Here is a 24,223-nt window from a genome sequence, read left to right on the forward strand (position 1 = left end):
TTAATTTAATTGACTAATCATAAAAATGGAACACTCAGTCAATCATTATGATCAATTAGAATCAATGTTTGTGCCTGTTAACTAATACATGACATATGGTTGTAATTTCTGCTTAATGGGATAGAACCATAATATTTTTATTATTGACAAATACATAAATAATAACTAATAACTTAGCATATGTTGTATGTATCTAGATTTCATTATTTCATATTGTGCAAAGTATAAATTATAACACTTGAATTAAAATTATTAGGTGATAATCTCGTATATATTTATATTAATCGTAGAACTTATTACAGAATTGGATTCTATCGTACTTGCGAGGTTTACGACCTTTTAAGAGTGAAGCAGCAATGGAAGGTGAAGGACAAAATATGATTGAAAAAAAAGGAACTGACAAGGCGCACGGACCGACCGGTCTTTGTCTTATGTCTGAAAGTCCTTACAGAATTCTTAGGGTAAGTGTATTTTTTAATTATATTGTGTTTATTACGTTACTTTAAAGGCATCCTTAAATTATATCGACAACACTTAACTTAAGTATTTATATTATTCAAGTGCCTTTTTATAGGAAATTTCTAGAGTCGTTGATTCGTAACAATGGAGAAAACTTTTGAGATTTGATATGACAAATATTACCTTACTCATTCTCTATTATTTATCAAATGGAATATTGTAGTTTTATTGTAGTCTTGTTTGTGTGCTCAAATAGATCAATACTATTAAATGCTCCCAGTTTAACTATATTTTTCAAATTCAAAATTGTTAAATTATTATAATAACAATTATTATAAAGTGCAGATTAATTTAGAGACTTTTATTCGTACTATAACTGTAGCTTACACAAAATATTAATAGGTAAAATAATTAAAGAGAATATTTGATTGTCTCTTTCATCCCTATGTAGTTTAATTGTCTATACAGTTGTATTAAAATTAAACCATATTTTAATTTTTTATAATTATTATTTTCAAGATGAATTATTAGCATTAATGAAACCCTTACAAAACTGGTAGCAACACTATTCAGCAGTAAAACCGGCGCATCCACCATTTTAAATATTATTAAATATTTTTAAAAATAATTAAATTAATTAATACTATGTGACAGTAAGAATCATTTTTGTTAGATGTGTAAAATTAATATTTACAAAATTTAATAATTAAGAGGCTATTATTTAATTACATCAAAGCGAGTTATCCAAATACCTATTAATTTACTTAATTTAAAGTGTTCCTATAAATATTTCCTATGGTGCTTAATTGAATGTTTTAATTATTTCACAAATGATTTTTAGAGTTACTCTATTATAAAATTTTAATTAAATTTTAATTACGTAATCAAAAATCAATTACATTAATTTGATAGAAATAACTGCTTTTATAATTACACTTAATTGATTTCTATTTATATGATACAAATTTAAACCAGTTTTTTATTCATTATAATAATTAAATTTAGATAAAATTTTATAAGATTAAGATAGGTAAAGTGATTAAATGTAGTATTTTAATTCATATTAATATTAACCAAATAACCTTTAAAATTTTATAAGGAAAAAATTATAATAAATAAAAATAACAATTGTTATTGTTGTTAAATTGTATATTATATTATATATTAATAATTAAATAATATTTATAAATTAACAATTTTTAATCTAATTTTTTGGGGACCTTCTTTAATTATCAAATCATTTTTGCACATACATAACATCTAAGTTGTTTAATTCATCTTTTAGGAAGTTTATTACATAATTGTAATAAAAAATTGATCTCGTTAACATATTTGTATGCGGAAACGCGTAAACCTTTGAATTGAATAATTAGTCCCACTCATAAACTGAAAAAAAAATGAATACCAGTTAATAATTGAAGTCATGTGTCGTTCACGATTTAAAAGAGATTCTGCGAATTTAGACGCGGTGGAGCAATCGCAAGTTTGGTTAGATTCGGCGTACTGCGTAATGAATTGCAAGACGACCTTATTTTGTGAAAAGGCGCCAGTGACGCTCATATGACCGTCAGGGTCAAAAGTCGCGTGTTCCTTGGTAAATAATACACTGTAATAAATTGTAAAGATTATTTTATTATTGCAAAAATAGATGTCGTTTGATTTGTGATAGATACGTGCAAATGTGGATATTGTTAATAATATATAAATAATTAAAATCATTGTTTTTTAGTGAACAGGTATAAAACTATTATTTATATTTATTCATGTTTTAAATTTTTAATAAATAGTTCATTCGTAAATGTTAGTTATTCGTAGTTTTGTAATTGTTTAGTTTCGTATGAGTGTCGATTAAAAAATTAGATGTTTGAAAATTAATCGGTTAGGTTAAATATATATTTGGATGGAACTGGAAACAAAAACTAACTGATAAATAATGCTGATCAATGAAACAAACACTTAGAATAAACAGTAAATATTAGTTTCCTTAAATGTTTATTGTGTACCAATAATAAGATAAGATAAAAGTTTTAAATGATACTACACTTAAAGGTTATTCATAAATAATTTTTACATTATAAATAGAAAAATGAAATTGGAAATAGTAAATATATATTAATTTTTTTTTGTTTATGTAGTATTATATAGTAATAATAAGATAAGATAAGAAAACTATTTAATAATGCATATTGTCATCACAATTATTGACTAAACAAAGAATATATTGGTTAATAAAACAACAATAACATACAAACTATAAATTTATTTAAATATTACGTAAAAATTCATCTTTTTCGTGAAAAATGTTTGTGAATTGGGAAAAAATAATTCAGAAACAAGTAAGGTTTACAACAGTTTATTAACATATATTTGATTTGTTAGTGACAGTGTACAATTAAAGGTGGTACAATACAAAGACGATGGTTGATAATAAACATTGTAATACTTTAATACCTCATTATTAAATTATAAATATTATATCAATGATAATATAAATTCATATGCTGCATATTTTTGTTAATATTGTACTATTTTAGTGCAGTATACAGAGTGTTCTTGGATGTTACGACTATTTGCAGATCACATGAAAATAATCTTAAGTGTTTTCTAAAATGTTATTTTATTTTATTACTACAAATCGCTTTATGACATCTGTCAAATATCTATGAGAATTAATTTTCGACAGATAGGATTCATTTTTATTTACAAGTAAAAACTCTCTGCACAGCTTTTGTATACAATATAAGCTAAAAAAATATCATTATCGAGATAATGTGTACAATTTTTTTTTTCAATTGAGAAGTTGAATTTTCTATTAAAATATCCAAAAAAATAAGATTTCAAACATTTATCTAATATATAGACACATTTATGATAAATTTTGAGATACTTTCTATGAAACATAAAAAATATTATATTAAAAACATTATTAATGTACCTTAACCATTTTTGTATGAATATGTGTAAATATATAATTTGTATTTTATAAATATAATATCATAGATGTCATTATTACATATTTATCAAAAATCTGGTTAATGGTATATATCTTAGGTGTAAATATTATAAATGACAGATTTTTGAAAAGGTTGGTCAAAAGTTATTATTTATAATTTGAGAAAAAACTTGTATATATTATATTATCTTGAAATTTAAGTAATTTATATTAAGTAAAGTGCATGTAGAAAATTGTTTCCATTTGTTAAAAAAATTATTAAACCTGATACATGAGAGTTTCCATAGATATTTCAGAATCTGTGAAGGATATCAAAATGACAATCAATGTTTTAAAAAAAGAAATTTGGATACTAAGACACACACTCTCTTTTGGTTTGGATACTCGTAACAACCAATTTGAGACACCCTCTACACAGTTGCTCATCCAATCATTTTTAATGAATTTTCATTATTTTTAGTACAAGGAGCGTGATACTTGTTCTGAGAAAGTCTTAACCTTAGTCAGGATAAGAATAATATATTTTGTATTTATTAAGAATAAAAAATGTTAAAAAATATGCAATTAATATTTTAACAATTTTGATTTACTCTTCTTCGTTATTTACAGGGAAAAACTTTCTGCACAACTTTTTTTAAACTTTGTAAGCTAAAAAAAATATGTCATTATTAAGATATTATGTACAATTTCATTTAATTTCTAATGAAAAGTTAGATTTTCTATTAAAATGTCGAAAAAAGTCAAGATTCAAATTACCTTTGTCTAATATATAAAGATATTTCTGATAAATTTAAAGATTTTTAATGCTGTTTATGAAACATAAAAAATATTAATTTTCTTAGTTGACTACTAATTGAAAAACATTATTAATATATTTTAACCATTGATATTTAGTTTGAAAATTAGTAATGTCACATTTTTTGTGTGAATATGTGTAAATATATAATTTGTATTTTATAAATATAATATTAATTACGCCTTTTTTGATTCAGTATTACATATTTACCAAGAATCTTGTTAATGGCCTTAAATATTATAAATGATATGCTTTTGAAAAGCTTGGTCAAATTTAAAAAAAAAACTGTTATATTGGAATTTAAGTTTTCATTTGTTAAAAAAGTAATAAAACTTTCTCGAAACCAGTTAAATATTAGTTTCCATAGCTATTTCAGAAACCATCAAGGATATCAAAATGTGGCAATCAATGTTTTAAAAATAGAACTTTGGATACTAAGAAACACACTCTTTCGGTGAGACACCCTTTACATAGTTGCTCCCCAATAAGTTTTAAAAAATTTTAATTAATTTTATTTAGTACAACCACCGTTGTTACTTGTTCGGGGAAAGTCTTAAAAAGATAAGAAAGATATATTTTGTATTTATTATGAATGCAAAATATTAAAATATACACAACGAATATTTTAACATTTTTGATATAATCTTCTTCATTTCATTAATATGGTTTCTACTCAATAAAGTAATTATGGATACAATATTTTTTTATAATCGTATATATTAAATAGATGTCAGAATAATCCAATTAAAACTTGATTCCGAACATATGTTTACTTTTCAAATTTTGTTTCAGTGGATTTAATAAGTGGATTACATCAATTTGCACAAATGCATAAATATGTGATTTTTTTTAGTAGATTTTATTAATTTTGTACGTTTTTAAAATCAATCCGGATGCTGTATCAATATTAATTTAAACCTTTTTAATATTTCGTGGTGTTTTTTTTTTAAATTATTTCATTAAACTTTATTTATTTATTTTAGAATAAAAGTATATTTGTGTACTTTCGATATATACGTATACACATATCGTATAAAATTTAAGTACTCCCTATGTCAATATTTTGGCACAAATAAAAGACTTATTTATTTAATAATTTTAATATTTGATTAATCTGATAAATATTTTGTACACACACGCGAATCTGAAAATTTACTTTTAATGTCAAATTAGATTAGATAAGTTGGATTATAAACGAACTCAAGTACAACAGTCAAGTAGGTATACTCGATGCATAATTGTTTTTAATACACTAAGGTACCCCTAAGAGTGGTACCCGATATTAAGTAATAACAAAAATCGAATATAAAACGTAGAATATTTTATAATAATAATTTTGTATGAAATCGAGTTTAATGTCTCAACAATGATTCAAATTATAATGTACAATAAAACACTTATTCCTTTACAACATAATGTAATTTATTTAAATTATAATAAATTGTGTATATCTATAGGACTAAATTATTCAATATTTAAAATTAAAAAACTATATATGTAAAGGAAATAAAATTAATGTTTCTTCCAGTTTATCCTAAATATATTTACAAATTTGTGAGAAAAGTTTGTTTTTTTCAAACAAACTTCCAATGTACAAACAAAAAACATAACCACATGATGAGCCCAATAATGCTGATTATGCTTATGTACATATTTGCGATAAAGTATTATTTACTGAGGACAGGAGCATTCAAAACTGGTTTTAAAAAAATAATTTATGGAAGTTAAAACTTCGTATTGACATAAGATAATAATTTTATGTTGTTATTTGAGTTAGCTTGTTTATTATTAAAAAATATATTTTGAAACTCAGTACAATTTTGTGTCGTTATTAATTAATAATGTGTATTCAACGAGAGTCTTCGTTGCTTGATAATATTAAAAATTTAGAACTAACAATATTACGACTACTCTTCATCAGTTTCCGAACACGTTCGGAAGATTATTATTTGACTAATATAAATATATAAAGCAACGATCGATTTGAGACGCGACATAATTTTATGCGTGTTTGTCTTTTAATTTAATCAAATTTTTTCATTTAATTTTTATCTATGTATAATTTTAGATTAATTATTTAATATATTATCGAGTCTATAATCAAAAATATTAATTAGTTAATTTAAGTGATTTTATAATAATTGAGTGCAAATCCTTATTCTGAGTATATCCGTTACTTATCTTACAATTAATTGACTGATAATGAATTGTTAATTTCAATTTAATAATTGAATAAATACTCGTTCTTTGTCAGTGATTTCAATGTATTATTAATTAATAAGAACATGTCACCAATGATATAATTAATGAAGTGCAATTATTATTATTATTTCATCAATGTATTGTTATTGAAAACAAAATTATTTTTTTTTTATTTCCAAAAATTATATTATTATCACATTAATGCATTATTATTATAAATGTAATTATCATATTTTAAGGTATAAAACAGTTAATAATAAATGAATATCTAGATTTGTATTAAATTATACAATTAATTGAATAAATATTCATTTTTTATCAGTAATTATCAAATTATTATATCATTATCATTATTCGATTAATGCATTCTTGTTTTAAAAATAATTATCATTTTTTAAAGTATAAAACAGTTATCAATGATTAAAATTATATTATTATTATTAATACATTAATGTATTCTTGTTATAAAGGTAATTATCATTTTTTGAGCTATAAAAATGTTAGTAATAAATAAATATCTAGATTTATATTAGATTGCATAATTAAATGAATAAATATTCATGTTTTATCAATGATTAAAATATATTATTGTTATTATTACATTAGAGTATTCTTGATATAAAGGTAATTATCATTTTTTGAGGTATAAAACGGTTAGTAACAAATGAATGGCTAGATTTATATTAAATCACATAATTAATTGAATAAATATTCATTTTTTATCAATGATTAAAATTATTATATTATTATATTATTAATATTATTATTATTACATTTATTTATTAGTAGTTAGTAATAAATAAATATCTAGATTTGTACTAAATTATATAATTAATTGAATAAATATTCATTTTTTGTCAATAATTAAAATTATTATACTATTATTATATTATTTTTATATTATTATTAAATTTATACATTCTTGTTATAAAAGTAATTATCATTTTTTGAGGTATAAAACAGTTAGTAATAAATGAATATCTAGATTTATATTAAATTACATAATGAATTGAATAAATATTCGTTTTTTATCAATAATTAAAATTATTATTTTATTATTATTAAATTAATGCGTTCTTGTTATAAATGTATTTATCATTTTTTGGGGTATAAATCTGATAGTAATAAATGAATATCTAGATTTACAATAATGAAGTTAGTAAAAGAAAATTTGGAAAATTTTTTGAACAAAAAAATTGGAACTTAAATTAATAATAAAAAATTATTTAATTTATAAACATTTGTAACAAAATTATGGTTTTGGATCATACTTTCGATTTTTTTAAATTTTCTTTTAAAACTTATTTATTATTATTATTGCTCTTATTATTATTATTACTCATATTATTCATCCAACACTAGATGATATTTAAATAAATTATTATTATATAAAAATTATTATTATTATTTTTATTATTATTTTCAAAAATTGTTTTAAAATATATTTTACAGATTTATTATTTTTAATATTTTTTCATCGATGCATGCTATTGTTATTTTTAGAGGTATATAATAATTAATAATAAATGAATATCCACATTTACATAAAAAATTACAAATATTGCGATGCTATAGTAGTTACGAGTATTTAATATGAAACATATGTTTTTTGAAGTGTTATAAAATTGTCGTGAAGCTGGGTTACTTACCAGAAATAACTATGGCCGTTAACGGCTCCATAAATGTGAAACAGTGGAAGAAAGTGCTACGGTTTCAAGGATTCAATCAAAGAAGACCCTCTCCGGAACAAATTATGGAGGTAAATAAGTTCACATAAAAGGACGTGAAAATCACGTTAAATTACGCCTTTGTTTTATTTAAGGAATGATATAAAAATATAATAAATATGGAAGTATTGGGATGTTGTTTCTTTGTCCACACTTAATAAATGTTAAACGTGATCAATAAGTTTCCAACGTTATCGTTAAGCTCAACGAATGATTTACAAATGTATTTTAAAATTTGAAGATGAAACTGGAACTGGTTATTACTACTTCTCCAATAAGTTAAAGAGTTCTTCTATTCGTATTCGACAATTCAACAATCTCTCACCTATATGTGTGATTTTCTTTTATAATAACATTTATGTATTGTATTTTATAATTTCTAAAAAATAAAATACTACAATAATTATATTTTATAAATATCTATCTCCTATAATTATAATTGTGTATCATTATAATCTGCCTATAAAAATTAATATATTATAACTAATTCCCTGTTACTTCTACTAAGATAAAGTTTAATTACAGGCAGCTGAAAGTGGCAATTTAGAAATATTTCAACGTTTATATTTCGCGGACACTACACGACTTACCATCAAAGACCCAAGAGGAAGGACTGCAGCTCATCAAGCAGCTGCCAGGAACAGAGTTAATATCTTACAATTTATATTAGCTCATGGAGGAGGTAAACATTAATTTTTAGATTAACTACATTTTATTATATTTCACGAAGTAACAATAATTTGGTTTATTTTAAATTATATTATGAGAAAGACTTGAATGTCAGAACTTAGTTTTAAGTTCAAATTTTATGGATGGATAGTGGTGGATGAAAACGTGCTCGTAATCCGAAATATTCAATTACTTTGTGTTCATTTTAAGCCTAATTTAACTTATAGTTTGCACTGCCATAGTAATAATGACTTTAATGTAAATTCTCAAGACTGTGAACTTCCAAAGTTGCATGTTTGAGTTAAATGTTATCAGTTCTTCTTTAGATACAGTAAACTTTATAAATCTTTACAGAAACCATTTACATTTTTTTAAATGCACTCATAAAATGTTTTTAATTATATTTAATTTTAATTATATTTCCAGATCTTAATGATCAAGATAATGCTGGAAACACGCCTCTTCATATTGCTGTAGAACACTCCGCTTTAGACGTCGTGGACTATCTGCTGCAAATGTAAGCACTCAATTCTAGTTGAAGTTAAATTAATGTTAGTTTTCAACGTTAGTTTACAAATAAACTAATTGTAGGGATGTTCGTACTGATATATTAAATGAAAAGAAACAGGCTCCTATACATTTAGCAACTGAATTAGATAAGGTATCAGTTTTAGAAGTAATGGGTAGGCATAAAGAGAAAATTGAAATACAACTCGGTGGCGAACATGGAAGAACCGCCTTACATATTGCTGCTATTTATGACCACGAGGATTGTGCTAAAATACTGGTAAATATTTTAGTGTTATCATTTATATAGTAAATTGGAACAAAGTGAAAATTTTATATAAACTCTGGTAATATTTATCTTGATTTATGTCTACGAATGAAAATGTTCCATATGTTACAATTCAAGAATTTTCTTTCCTATATTTGATTAGATTTACACCTACGTTTACACAGATTTAGTTATATTTCACAATAATTCAACATGCTAGATATATTAAATTTTTTTATATACAATGATTATTAGATATCAGAATTTGGAGCGTCGCCGAAGAAACCGTGCAATAACGGATACTACCCGGTCCACGAAGCCGCCAAAAACGCCTCGTCAAAAACTCTAGAAGTGTTCCTGCAGTGGGGCGAATCTCGGGGCTGTTCCCGCGAAGAAATGATCTCGTTCTACGATTCGGAAGGGAACGTACCCCTACATTCGGCCGTCCACGGCGGCGACATAAAAGCCGTCGAGCTGTGCCTCCGTTCCGGGGCCAAAATCTCCACGCAACAACACGATTTATCAACCCCGGTGCATTTGGCATGTGCGCAAGGGGCCACCGAAATCGTCAAGCTCATGTTCAAAATGCAACCGGACGAGAAATTGGCCTGTTTGGCGTCCTGCGACGTCCAAAAGATGACGCCGTTACACTGCGCCGCGATGTTCGACCATCCCGATATTGTCGAGTTTTTAATATCGGAAGGTGCCGACATTAATTGCATGGATAAAGAGAAACGATCCCCTTTGTTGTTGGCTGCTCTGCGAGGTGGATGGCGCACTGTACATGCTTTAATAAGACTCGGGGCTGATATCAATATCAAAGACGTTAACAGACGAAATGTGCTTCATTTAGTCGTAATGAACGGTGGAAGGTTGGAGCAATTTGCTGAAGAAGTAAGGAAGGTAATTGTAGGTGTGCACATGCTTTTTCACTTTCAGCTTATTTTATTCTAGTAAGTTTGTAACGTTAATCAAGTATTCGTTTATTTTGCTTTTGATAAATTCTCACAAGGGTTTTAATAACTCCATATAAAATTACTTGGTTTGTATCTGCATCGATACATGTTAAACAAGTGACTAAGTCAAAAATTCAAGTTATATCTATAATTTATTGTAGTAAATAATTAGGAACGAAGAATGAAAGGTTCAAATGAAAATACTCCGAGTGGTAAGATGTAAATGCATAAATGCACCCTATCATGTAGCCACACCTAGTTTGAGAAAGTTCTAAAGCACTCTTTCTAGTTTAATATACATTGATATTAGTTATAGATATAGATATATATTAGATATGTAGAAACCTTTAAAATTATTGCTAAGCTTTTAACTTATCCCAGCCTTATTACAATTAATAAATTCTTGTTCAAAAGTTAGAAGAAAAAAGTACAGTAAAAGCTCTTTATTCGCGGGTTATATGTTCCGTAAATATGCCGCGAATACAGAAACCGTGTATATGAAATGGTAATTTATATGGGATTATAGGGGATACGTTCCTAGGTGACAAAATAAAGAACAAATATATAAAAAAATCAATTTAACTGAAGTTTTTAACCATATTGATTAATAATTATCTTCAGGCTTACTGTATCTTATCCTAATTCATTTGAATATTTTTTTTGCGCCGCATCCACCATTTTTACAACTGTTGTTAAAAATGGCGAATGCGCAACCAATCCAATAATTAATTACTATTAAACAAATTCTAAGAATAAGTTGATTATATTAAAAGTAATTTATTTTATCCACTGTTAGTTCCATTTTTAACAGGTACTATTTAAATTTTTTTAATTAATCAGTAAAGTAACCTTTAAAATACTATAAAAAATATGATTTTGATGTTTAATAAATGTTTAAATATCGTGAATGCGCAAACAAATTGTATAATTACAACCATATCCAAAAGGCAATTCATTTTATGTTTTCAAATATCTTATCCTAATTCATTTGAATATTTTAATTAAGTTTTTTGTTTCGCATTCACCATTTTTACAACTGTTGTTAAAAATGGCGAATGCGCAACCAATCCATTAATAAATAAATAATTAATAAATTGATTATATTAAAAGTAATTTATTTTATCCACTATTAGTTCCATTTTTAACAGGTACTATTTAAATTTTATTAATTAATCAGTAAAGTAACCTTTAAATACTATAAAAAATATGATTTTGATGTTTAATAAATGTTTAAATATCGTGAATGGGCAAACAAATTGTATAATTACAACTACATCCAAAAGGCAATTCATTTTATGTTTTCAAATATCTTATCCTAATTTATTTGAATATTTTAATTAAGTTTTTTATTTCGCATTCACCATTTTTACAACTGTTGTTAAAAATGGCGAATGCGCAACCAATCCATTAATAAATAAATAATTAATAAATTGATTATATTAAAAGTAATTTATTTTATCCATTGTTAGATCTATTTTTAACAGATACTATTTAATTTTTTTTTTAATTAATCAGTAAAGTAACCTTTAAAATACTATAAAAAATATGATTTTGATATTTAATAAATGTTTAAATATCGTGAATGCACAAACAAATTGTATAATTACAATTACATCCAAAAGGCAATTCATTATGTCTTCAAATATATTATCATAATTCATTTGAATATTTTAATTAAGTTTTTTGTTTCGCATCCACCATTTTTACAACTGTTGTTAAAAATGGCGAATGCGCAACCAATCCATTAATAAATAAATAATTAATAAATTGATTATATTAAAAGTAATTTATTTTATCCATTGTTAGATCCATTTTTAACAGGTACTATTTATTTTTTTTCGTTAATTAATCAGTAAAGTAACCTTTAAAATACTATAAAAAATATGATCGATATTATTTAAAAACATACCTTTGGCACAGTTTTAATAAGGTGTGTTTTACTTTTTATTAGTCCATTTGACGGCGCGTTTACAAAGGATATTGTACCGATGTTTAGATTTAGATCCGCGAATGAAGAAATCTTTAGTCGCGAATACATAAATTGATTCGCATTTTTTTAATCCGCGAATAGTGAAAACGCGAGTTTAGGAAACGCGAATAAGGAGCTTTTACTGTATATAAAACTTACATTACATTGATTATTTGTTATTTAGTCTTTTAGAATTTTTTATTTAAGTTTTTTTATAAAAAAATTCCACATTCCAATTGCTCTGCCCCTTTCAGTTGGAGTTAAAGTTTACATCCAGAAAATTTCGACACTTTATTTTTTGTGTAGACCCATTTTAATTCATTAAAAAGTTTAATACTCCAAACTTTTGAACATGAGTTTATATAATGATGACATATACTAATTAATAGTTTCCCTTTATATAGGCACAATCGAGGGAAAATCTTCTACAATTATTGAACGAAAAAGACATAACTGGATGTTCACCGTTACATTATGCTAGCAGAGAAGGTCACATCAGAAGTATTGAAAACTTAATTCGTCTGGGGGCTTGCATAAATCTCAAGAATAATAACAATGAGAGTCCGCTCCACTTTGCTGCTAGGTAATCTAATTTTTAATACCATTTCAAAATTTATTACATTAAATTACTATTTGTTGTGTCAAAATATACATAAATATTTGTAATATTCTCGCTTGAAATAAATGTAATACATAAACTAAACTTTATAACACTAATTAATTGGAACACGAGGATAATTAACTAAATCTTAGGTGGTTTCGTCTCAGTTCGATATTACAAAGTCAAACAGATGTGCGGGAATTGATTGCCAGACACTATTTTGCTAATTAACCGTTAATTCATTACAAATATTAATCCTTCTATTATTGAAACAAAAATATTTAATGTATAATATAATTATACATAATAAGATATAATAATTATACAGGTTTTAGTATACTAGAAAAATTGTTTATTACAAAATCCACCAATATCTAGCCTCAAAATTTGGATCTCCAATAAAAAAGAGAGGTTCCTGTTTAAGTTTTCAAGTTATGTGGGATTAACTTTGGCACAACATCGTCAAAATATGATATCAATTGTCTAAAAATTTTTAATAAGCTTCAAATTAACCAGACATCAACTTCATTGAAATCTTACAAATATTATATAGCTATTTTCAAAGGTTTTGCCTTTGGGATAGTTAATTTTTTCAAAAAAAAAAAAAATATATATATATATCAATGATGTAGTGATGATAAATTCGTTTTTGTTCTAAACATGAATAAAATGGAGAAAGTATTTCAAAATTTAGTTTTTTTTATATAAAAACTATTTTAAAACAATTGTTGTTGGAGACCAAGTGCAAATCTCGTTTATTTTAATAATACATTTATATTGCACCGGTTTAGCCACACCCAAAACAATCAAATACAAATTTAAATCTTAAATTATTTTCTTCCAGATACGGCCGCTACAACACTGTGAAACAATTACTCGACTCTGAAAAGGGAACGTTTATAATAAACGAAAGTGACGGTGAAGGACTCACGCCTTTGCATATAGCCTCCCAACAAGGACATACTAGAGTGGTGCAGTTACTTTTAAATAGGGGCGCATTGCTGCATCGTGACCACAATGGACGAAACCCACTACATTTGGCCGCGATGAATGGTTACACACAAACTATTGAACTGTTATTGTCAATACATTCTCATTTACTGGACCAAACGGACAAAGATGGGGTAAGTAATTGAAAATTATCTATTGATTACAACTTACGTTCCTTTTTTTTAATTGATAAAAAATGTCTAATCAATGTATACAACAACAAATTTGGTTATGATAGTATTAGTTCATCAAAATACTGTGAATAATATTATATTTTATATAATTTCTTAAAAAAGAGTATGTAGGTCAAACAAAATAAATGAAAAAATTGCTGAATAGGATAAAACCAAAAAAGTATGTTTATGTAGGATTAATATAAATGGAATTTGTTAGCCTATAACATTGGGAATAAAATAGAAATTTGTTGGTCACTAAGATGACGGATAAAGAGAGAATTTGTTGGTCAATAAGATGACGAACAAAGAGAGAATTTGTTGGTCAATAAGATGACCAACGAAGAGATTTTGTTGGTCAATAAGGTGACGAACAAAGAGAGACTTTGTTGATCAATAACATGACGAACAAAAAGAATTTGTTAGTCAATAAGATGACGAACAAAGAGAATTTGTTGGTCAATAAGATGACGAACAAAGAGATAATTTGTTGGTCACTAAGATGACGAACAAAGAGAGAATTTGTTGGTCAATAAGATGACGAACAAAGAGAGAATTTGTTGGTCAATAAGATGACCAACAAAGATATTTTGTTGGTCAATAAGATGACGAACAAAGAGAGACTTTGTTGATCAATAAGATGACGAACAAAGAGAATTTGTTAGTCAATAAGATGACGAACAAAGAGATAATTTGTTGGTCACTAAGATGACGAACAAAGAGAGTCTTTGTTAGTCAATAAGATGACGAACAAAGATAATTTGTTGGTTACTAAAATGACGAACAAAGAGAATTTGTTGGTCAATAAGATGACAAACAAAAGGGAATTTTGTTAACCAGAAGATAATTGCTGAAAGAGCAAATAATAACAAACATTTTAAAGAATACATAACAAATTGGTTGGAAAATTATCTAAAACATTTATTGAAATTGAAAATGAATTTTTTTTATTTATTTAAGCTGAAAGAGTGTGTCAGATTGAATTAGATGAGACTCACATATAATAAATAAATATTCCTGATTTTTTTTACATTTATTAGAAATATTTGTTAGAATTCAATTCCATTACATCGAAAATAATTTAAAGTAGTACAAATTATAATTTGTTCTTTCATAAAAAAGAGAAAATAAATAAAATGAATCGAAGGACTACGTACGTCACACAAAATAAACGTAAAAATTGCTGTGAAATAATAATAATTTAGATTTCTTTTCAGATAATATATATTTTCTATTTCTACTTGTTTCTGCATTTCGTGCGTCATCAGATAGGACAAAATCCAAAATCGTGGTTTTGCAAAACTACTATTTTGAAAATCCTATGACAAGCTGGTACAATTTAAAAAACAATTCCAATTAGTTAACACTAACTAAGTGAAATTGTTGCTTGCCGCTGCATTTTCAACGAAAATTAGTTAGTGTGTAATGTTTGAAAAAATTAAGCTTTCAAGTAAGTTTACTATTTTGGAATATAAAAGTACTAATAGACATTGAGTAAATGCAGCACTATACTAAATCACATTTTACTACAATCTAAATACATATTTGGGGTCTACGTTAAATACATTTTTATAAACAACTAATAATTAAAAATATGCCATAAATTAATTAATAAACTCTTTTTATGGACATTATTGTTGGTTACTACGGTAAGAAATAAAAAGGTAAATTGTTAATTAATAATATTGGGAATAAAAAGGGAATTTATTGGCCAATCACAGGATTAATTTAAATGAAATTTGTTAGCCAATAATATTGGGAATTAAAAGAAAATTTGTTGGTCACAAATATGACTAACAAAAGGAATTTGTTGGTCAATAAGATGACGAACAAAGAGATAATTTGTTGGTCACTAAGGTGACGAACAAAGAGAGAGTTTGTTGGTCAATAAGATGACGAACAAAAAGATTTTGTTGGTCAATAAGATGACGAACAAAAGGGAATTTGTTGGTCAATAAGATGACGAACAAAAGAGAATTTGTTGGTCAATAAGATGACGAACAAAAGGGAATTTGTTGGTCAATAAGATGACGAACAAAAGGGAATTTTATTAACCAATATGGCAAAAAATAATTGCTGAAAGAGAAAATAATAACAAACATTTTAAAAATACATCACAAATTGAATATATAATTATCTATATGAATGAACAATGAAATTATTTAAGCTGAAAGAGAGTGTCTGATTGAATGAGATAAAAGTCAAAAAATAAAATTATTCCTGAAAATTTATACGTTTATTTGAAGTATTTACTAGAAAATTCAATTCAGTTACACCGAAAATGATATAAACTAGTACAAATAGTAATTTGTTCTTTCTAGAGCGATTAACGTTATCAAAATTTGACCTATTGATTCGGTGAAAAAACAACCCAAAATACCATGTTCAAAAACTTACTTTGCGTTGCTAGTTGCCCGGTTAACTAGTCTCGTTCTGGACCTACCTGAATTGAATAAAGACTTTCAATTAATATCATTGTTTAATTGATAAGCAAAATTATTATTTGTCACCTTTTATGCCCTTTCCCTGTTGCCTTATCGTCTTTCCAATTATTGGTTGGGTCATCATGGTCCAGATGTGTTCAGTGCGTGACGTCCTCCTTCATCATCCAGTTACCGAGAGGATAAACAATGTCTAAATGTTTTAACTAAGGAAAGAACATTTGAAAAAATTATTTTAAAACGCAAATTTTGATGACCGAAATCTCTCCTGAAATATTTTCTTTTATATTTGCTTCTCTCATGACTCTACTTATCCAAGTAAAGTATACTAAATTAGTTGACTTATGTTTATAATTAACCATGTATTAACTTGTTATTATTATTAATTGGTCTTTGCTCTACTAATCTAAGTAAAACATTAGAACGAATAATTTTTATTATAATTATAAAAAATTGTTCTTTCATTAGTTAGAACATTGAGAGTCGATTGTTTATTCATATCAGAGACGTCCTGTAACAATAAAAAAAACTCCATAAAGCAGGCAGTTACTTGTTTAAAAACCTAAATTTAATTAACAATAAAATATTTAAATATTAAACAGAAATTTTATACTATTTTGATTTAATTAATATATTAAATATAAATAAAACCTTTTTATGTTACTGGTAAATGAAATTGAAATTAAAATATTATGATTTAAAATTATTTGATTAAAACTTCAAACAATTGTAAACATCTATAAAATTAAGAGCTATTCCCTAAAGTGGCAATTGTAAACTAAAATGGTTGTATTCCTTATGTTTTTTTAATAAAACGTTTTCAGTCACAGTCCCAGAGCTCGATGTTTTTTACTGCTTAGTCATGTTTCTTTCCTCAACATCGGTTACACAATCAATTTGAATTATTTAGCACTACATTAAATTCTTTCATCTAAAATTAATTTAAATTGTTTCAATATTTTAAATCTTACTTATAAAACAATTATTTATAATTTATCATTGTTTAGTTTTAAAAAAATTATAAATTCCACGACTGTCTAGTAATAAAAAATAATCAAATTTATGTCTTTAAAAAGTAGTGGTTAATATCAAATATTACAAAAATTTTTACAAAAATGAAAAAGTTTACAAGGAAAATTTATTTTATATTTTAAAATAAATTACAGAATATCGATTTGACTAAACTGAAAACTGAAAAATGTAATGTAAAATTTAATCTATAATTAAATTATAATTAAACATCATTATGTAACTCCTTCAGAATAGATATTTGAAAATAAGAATAAATTAATTTTAATGATAAACATTTATTAAACAATATCCATATTAATTTCAAAATTAAATAAATTTAAAAATTTCGTAAACAATTTGTTTATAACAAAATGATCCTACCTGTGACATCCCTGATATATCTAATATATACATTGGGATACTAAACACAGCACTAACCCCACGAGGGCACTAATAACCGAACCGCACCACCGAATTAATTGGAGGGTGCGAGCGAACACAACCACCCACCCGATCGATACGCGGATCGATAACAGACTGACTTGTTTATTGGTCATCGCTGGGGATTATGTAATTACATGCGTGAAATGAATATTCTCAGCCGAAATGCAATTTTCCATAAAAATATTCTATTTTTATGTACAAATCTCACCTATCGCTTTATAATAATTAATTGTTTAAACATTATTATGATAACTAAATAAAAATACAATCATATAGTATATGGTTTGAAATTGTTAATTTTTCTCATTTATTCATTACAATAAACTAAATAAATTGTTTGGTAATCAGACTTTTTTTATTAAAAATAAATAAACGAAAGCTATACTGAATATAATATCTACTTTATTCATAACTGTAATTATAAATTAATATTAGAATGGTTTTAAATAAAAAATAAATATATCTAATTTAAATTTAAAGCTTGTTCGTGTCTAAAGTATAAAGAAAGCTTTCCTATGTAACGAACTAAAAATTCGATAAAGGATTGATTATTAGTAACAACGTCTCATTCATAAAGCAGTAAAATAAAGAGTTATTTGATTAAAAAGCTACATTAATTAATAATAAAATATTGTACATATTAAACAGAAATTTTATATTGATTTGATTTAATTAATGTATATATTATTAAATATAAATTATATAACTGATAAATGAAAATTAAATTTAAAAAATTTAATTTAAAATTATTTAATTCAAACTATAAGTAATTGTAAATTGTGTTCTTTATGTTTTTTTTTAATAAAACGTTTTCAATCACAGTCCTGTTTTTTACCGCTTAGTCATGTTTCGTTCCTCAACATCGGTTACACAATCAATTTGAATTATTTAGCACTACATGAAAATTAATTTAAATTATTTCAATATTTTAAATCTCACTTATAAAACTATCATTTATAATTTATCATTGTTTTTCAGTTTAAAAACAAATAAAAATTCCATGGCTATCTAGCAATATAAAAAATTAAACAAATTTTTACAAAAATTTATTTTCAAATAAATTACGGAATATCGATTTGACTAAACTGAAAACTGATATTAAAAATATATTGTAATATTTAATTTATAATTAAATTATAATTAAACATCATTATGTAACTCCTTCAGAATAGATATTTGAGAACAGGAATAAATTAATTTTAATGATAAACATTTATTAAAAAATATCTATATTAATTTTAAAATTATATAAATTTAAAAACTTCGTAATCAATTTGTTTATAACAAAATGATCCTACCTTTGACATCCCTGATGATACATTGGGATACTAAACACTAAGCACTAATGAACACTAACCCGAAGAGGGCACTAATAACTGAACCGCACCACCGAATTAATTGGAGGGTGCACATCCACCCAACCGATCAATACGCGGATCGATAACAGACTGACTTGTTTATTGGTCATCGCTGGGGATTATGTAATTACATGCGTGAAATTAATATTCTCAGCTGAAATACATTTTTTCCATCAAAATATTTTATTTTTATGAACAAATCTCACTTATCGCTTTAGGATAATTAATTGTTTAAACATTATTATAACATACAAAATATAATATATATTTTTAAGTTTCCTTATTTATTCACTACAATAAATTAAATAAATTGTTTGGTAATCACAATTTTTTATTAGAAAGGTAATAAATAAAGAAAAGCTATATTGAATATAATATCTACGTTATTCAGGTATGAATAATTATAAATTAATGTTGTGAATGGTTTTAAATATAAAATAAATATCTAATCTAATTTAAATTTAAAGCTTGTTCGTGTCTAAAGTATTCAGAAAGCTTTCCTATGTAACGAACTAAAAATCCTGTAAAGGATTGATTCTTACTTATCAACGTCTCAAGCATTTTTCAATTAGAATTAATTTTGCTAATGTTTTTTAGAACACTGCTTTACACTCTGCCACAATGGAAAATAGGCCAAGCGTTATATCACTTTTGCTCTCTATGAACTGTAAGCTGTTGTATAACAAAATGGATATGAGTCCTATAGATTATGCCTTTTATTACAAGTTTCCAGAGTCTGCGTTAGCTATGGTAACTCACGAAGAAAGGTGAGGTTATATTTTGATTGTCTGGTTAATTATTAAATTATTATATTTTTCGTATCAATGTATTTTGTTTTTTATTTACTCAGATTTTTTAAAATTATAAAAACTTATACAAAACACTATCTGTTGGTTAAACTTGTGGTGTCTTTATTATTTCAGAGGTTTAGAAATAATGTCACTGAAATCAAGTAAATACCCATGTGTAACATGTGCACTGATTGCATCCATGCCCAGAGTTTTTGAAGCAGTTCAGGACAAATGTATAACAAAAGCTAAATGTAAGAAGGATTCAAAATTATTTTACGTAAGTACATTCAGATTATTGTCTTCATACCATTACCTCAAGCACTGACTTCTTTTTCAGGTTAAATACAATTTCAGTTGTTTGCAATGTCCTCAAACTTTTGACGACATTGACGGAAAACCTGGGGAGTCACTGTCAATGGCCAAACGAAAGCCATTACCTGCATTAAATGTAATAAATTAAATTAAAAAAATAAATTGATTTATTAAAAATGAAATAATGGTTTATAACGACTCTCCTGTTTTTAGTCTATGGTGCTTCATGGCAGAGTAGAATTGTTGGCTCATCCACTAAGTCAGAAATATCTTCAAATGAAATGGAATTCTTACGGAAAATATTTCCATCTTGCGAATGTGCTATTTTATAGCATTTATTTGGCTTTTATTACGTGTTTTTCGTCGCAGCTAATGTGGCATGAGGAAACCTTAAATGTTACCAACTTAAATCATGCTGTAAGTATAACTCTCTAACTGACTCTAACTGAGATGACAAAGTCATTTCCATTAAATATGACTTTAAAGACACTGACTTTTTTTACCATCGAATATATTTTAGGATTATCTGAGACTAAGCAAAGAAAACATCTACAAAGTCAAAATAACCCCAATAATGTACATGAGTGCAATGGCTATAATAACATATATTGGCCTGAATACTATAAGGGAATTAATACAGCTATATCAACAGAAATACATGTACTTCATGGATCCTATAAACCTGGTTACGTGGATTTTATATTCTTCTGCAATCGTTATGGTGGTTCCAATATTTGGAGACCAAATGTATGACATACAATTTTCTTGCGCATCATTAACAGTATTTTTAAGCTGGTTTAATTTACTCCTGCTTCTACAAAGGTTCGATCAAGTTGGAATTTACGTCGTAATGTTCTTGGAAATATTACAGACATTGATCAAAGTACTTATGGTGTTTTCGATATTAATCATTGCGTTTGGATTAGCGTTTTACATCCTGCTTTCTAGAGTAAGTATATAAAGGATCCATTTAATCTTGACAGCTTTTTTGCATTAAAATTAATTTCCGTAACAAACATTGCAGGTTAATTACATCAAGCCAAATCAGGTAAAAATTCTATTGCTAAATTAATAATTCGTATTAAAAAAAATTGCAATAATATGCAGTGTATGCGCCTGTATTTAGCTTGAATTGTGATCAATCAATATTTTCATACCATGTTTATCATTATTTTATAAGTGTATTTCATCGGAATAACATAAAATTGGTTATTGCATCATCAAGGTGTATGGAAGTATTGATAAAAATGTAAATATTTTATTGTTATAATCGCTTCTAATCTCTAATGAATGTACTCCAACGATGTGATTCTCATAAAGTGATATCAATTAACACAATTAATCAATTAAACGATATCCAACGATAATTAGATAATGTTTAATTCACACATACAATGAGATTTATCTAACTTAATCATTAGAAGTTTGTGAAGAATATAGTTCACAAATAATTTAATAAAAAGCAATCAAAGCTAAAATACTTTCACTACACATTTCCTTATTTTTTACAGGGAGACCACCTTTCGTTCAAATCAATTCCGATGTCATTAATTAGAACTTTCTCAATGATGCTTGGTGAAATAGATTTTTTGGGAACGTACGTCAGACCGTTTTACCTACATTCAGATGAAGAACGATCCTTTTTACCATTTCCTTTGCCCGCGTTCTTTATTCTGGGGTTGTTTATGGTGTTAATGCCGATCCTGTTAATGAATCTCTTAATCGGTTTGGCTGTTGGAGACATCGAATCTGTGCGAAGAAATGCACAATTAAAAAGATTAGCTATGCAAGTAAGTTGCAAATTAATTTATACTATTTGTAATAAATGCATATTTCGTGCAGGTTGTGCTGCACACTGAACTGGAAAGAAAAATACCGCAGATGCTTTTGGAAAAAGTAGACAAATGTGAATTAATTGAATATCCCAATGACGTGTGCAAATTAGGGTTTTTGGACTCGATTTTAAGAAAATGGTTTGGTAATCCGTTTTCCGATGAAGGTATGTCTGATTTTTAAAGGTTGTTATTATTAGTAGATTTGCTTGTTGTGGACATCGGGAAAGAAAGTGCAGTATTTAGTTAGGAAGCAGCATGAAGCATGATTTGTTTTACAGGAACGACCTGCCAAAAGAAAGTGATGTCTTGTTTCAACACCAAAATTCAGGGTAAAATTTAAATGTCCGTATACCTGTCTGTACAGCTTTATCGGAAACTGATGAATTAATGTCAAAGTAGCTTTTTAAGTAATATATAATATTGTATTTTCAACGAATTTCTAAAATTATTATGAATGCAATGTTACCTTATAATAACCAATGTTTTATTTGTTATTCGACACATTTCTTGTGTAAAGAAAACCACTTTCGGTACTTACTAAATATGACATTTAATAGGTTTGGACATGCTAATGGACAGTGGGGAAGACTACTTAGTTGAAGAATTGGAAAAGACAAAGAAGAAACTACGCGACATTTCGGCCACCTTGGAAACCCAACATCAATTTTTACGACTGATTGTCCAGGTACATTTATTATTAAACTAAAGAATAATACAATAAATACATTTAACAACGTTTAATTTATATATTTTTTACACTATTAACAATAGAAAATGGAAATAAAAACAGAAGCTGATGACGTGGACGAAGGAATATCTCCAAACAAACTGAATTCTCTTGGAAAAAGTAGCAAATGGAGATCTCCAAAAATAAGGAAGAAGATAAGTTCCGTTTTAAGTTTCAGCAAAGGCGGAAATTAGATTATTTAATGATAATATTATATTGCAAAACTCACCGAAGTTTTATGGGTCACCTTCGAAGTAAATTTTATAGTATTTATTAAATAATTTTTTATTTGTATCACTTTTTTAATGTAATTTGAACCATAGTATATAAAAATATTTTCTATATCTATATTTATTAAGATTAAATAAGTAGTATTGTTAGATAAAATTTTACAGCAGCTAGAAAAATGATTTAAAATTAAAAATTGATTTATTAGGGGTGATCCTCATGTAAAGAGCATAATACACCCTACTTAATTAAGTATAACTTAGTTTACACCCACCAAGACAGATGTTTGGATTATTGATATCTTTATGGTGTTTTTATATTGTGATAGCATTTATAATACCGTTTACCTTATTATTTATCTTATTTACACATAATTTTAATACGCATTTTAATATGACCCTGTTTTCGTACATATATAAATTTATATGATTTGTTAGAACAAATAAAAATAATAAACGTATTGTTATTTTTATAACAATCTCATTAACACATTCATAATATTTCACATAAACCAACAATTTATTATTATTTATAGAGATAAGTTGCTTTAATTGTGTTAAATATAAATTAAATTTAATATTGTCAAATGTATGTAAACGATACTTTTTTTAATAAAAAATTATAAAATTCAAATTAGATGTTTATTACTTAGTAGAACCTTGCGTTTTAATAACTTGACGATTTTTTTTTATTTTTTAGCTGACTTGATTATACTTAAGAACATACCAACATTTATTTGTGTTTATAGATTCAGATGTCTGAAGATGTTAGTCACTCGTGCTAGCGAAACGTCAGCAAATAATTCC

The 24,223-nt window shown here is 25.8% G+C and overlaps 1 protein-coding gene across 1 annotated transcript; it reads left to right on the forward strand.

The window, feature by feature from the left end:
- Nucleotides 1-322: 322 nt before the first annotated feature.
- On the forward strand, nucleotides 323-23,388 carry LOC109595873 (transient receptor potential cation channel subfamily A member 1). The gene is made up of 16 exons (XM_049963416.1): nucleotides 323-461; nucleotides 8,663-8,819; nucleotides 9,233-9,323; nucleotides 9,398-9,593; nucleotides 9,837-10,484; nucleotides 12,911-13,089; nucleotides 13,952-14,231; nucleotides 20,122-20,291; nucleotides 20,448-20,592; nucleotides 20,653-20,763; nucleotides 20,841-21,044; nucleotides 21,148-21,576; nucleotides 22,139-22,417; nucleotides 22,470-22,626; nucleotides 23,020-23,147; nucleotides 23,234-23,388. Exons 1-16 carry the CDS (start codon nucleotides 357-359, stop codon nucleotides 23,381-23,383), a joined length of 3,429 nt encoding a protein of 1,142 aa, XP_049819373.1. The 5' UTR covers nucleotides 323-356; the 3' UTR covers nucleotides 23,384-23,388.
- The last annotated feature ends 835 nt before the right edge of the window (nucleotides 23,389-24,223 follow it).

The sequence above is a fragment of the Aethina tumida genome, chromosome 2 (genome assembly GCF_024364675.1).
Source record: "Aethina tumida isolate Nest 87 chromosome 2, icAetTumi1.1, whole genome shotgun sequence".
In the NCBI taxonomy this organism is placed as follows: Eukaryota; Metazoa; Arthropoda; class Insecta; order Coleoptera; family Nitidulidae; genus Aethina; species Aethina tumida.

Bases quoted from the DNA above. Each gene is read 5' to 3' on its own strand.
- LOC109595873 (XM_049963416.1), top strand. From the start codon at position 357: ATGGAAGGTGAAGGACAAAATATGATTGAAAAAAAAGGAACTGACAAG. The intron at 9,594-9,836 runs GTAAATATTTTA...AATGATTATTAG, and splicing joins AGGATTGTGCTAAAATACTG to ATATCAGAATTTGGAGCGTC. The intron at 14,232-20,121 runs GTAAGTAATTGA...AATGTTTTTTAG, and splicing joins ACCAAACGGACAAAGATGGG to AACACTGCTTTACACTCTGC.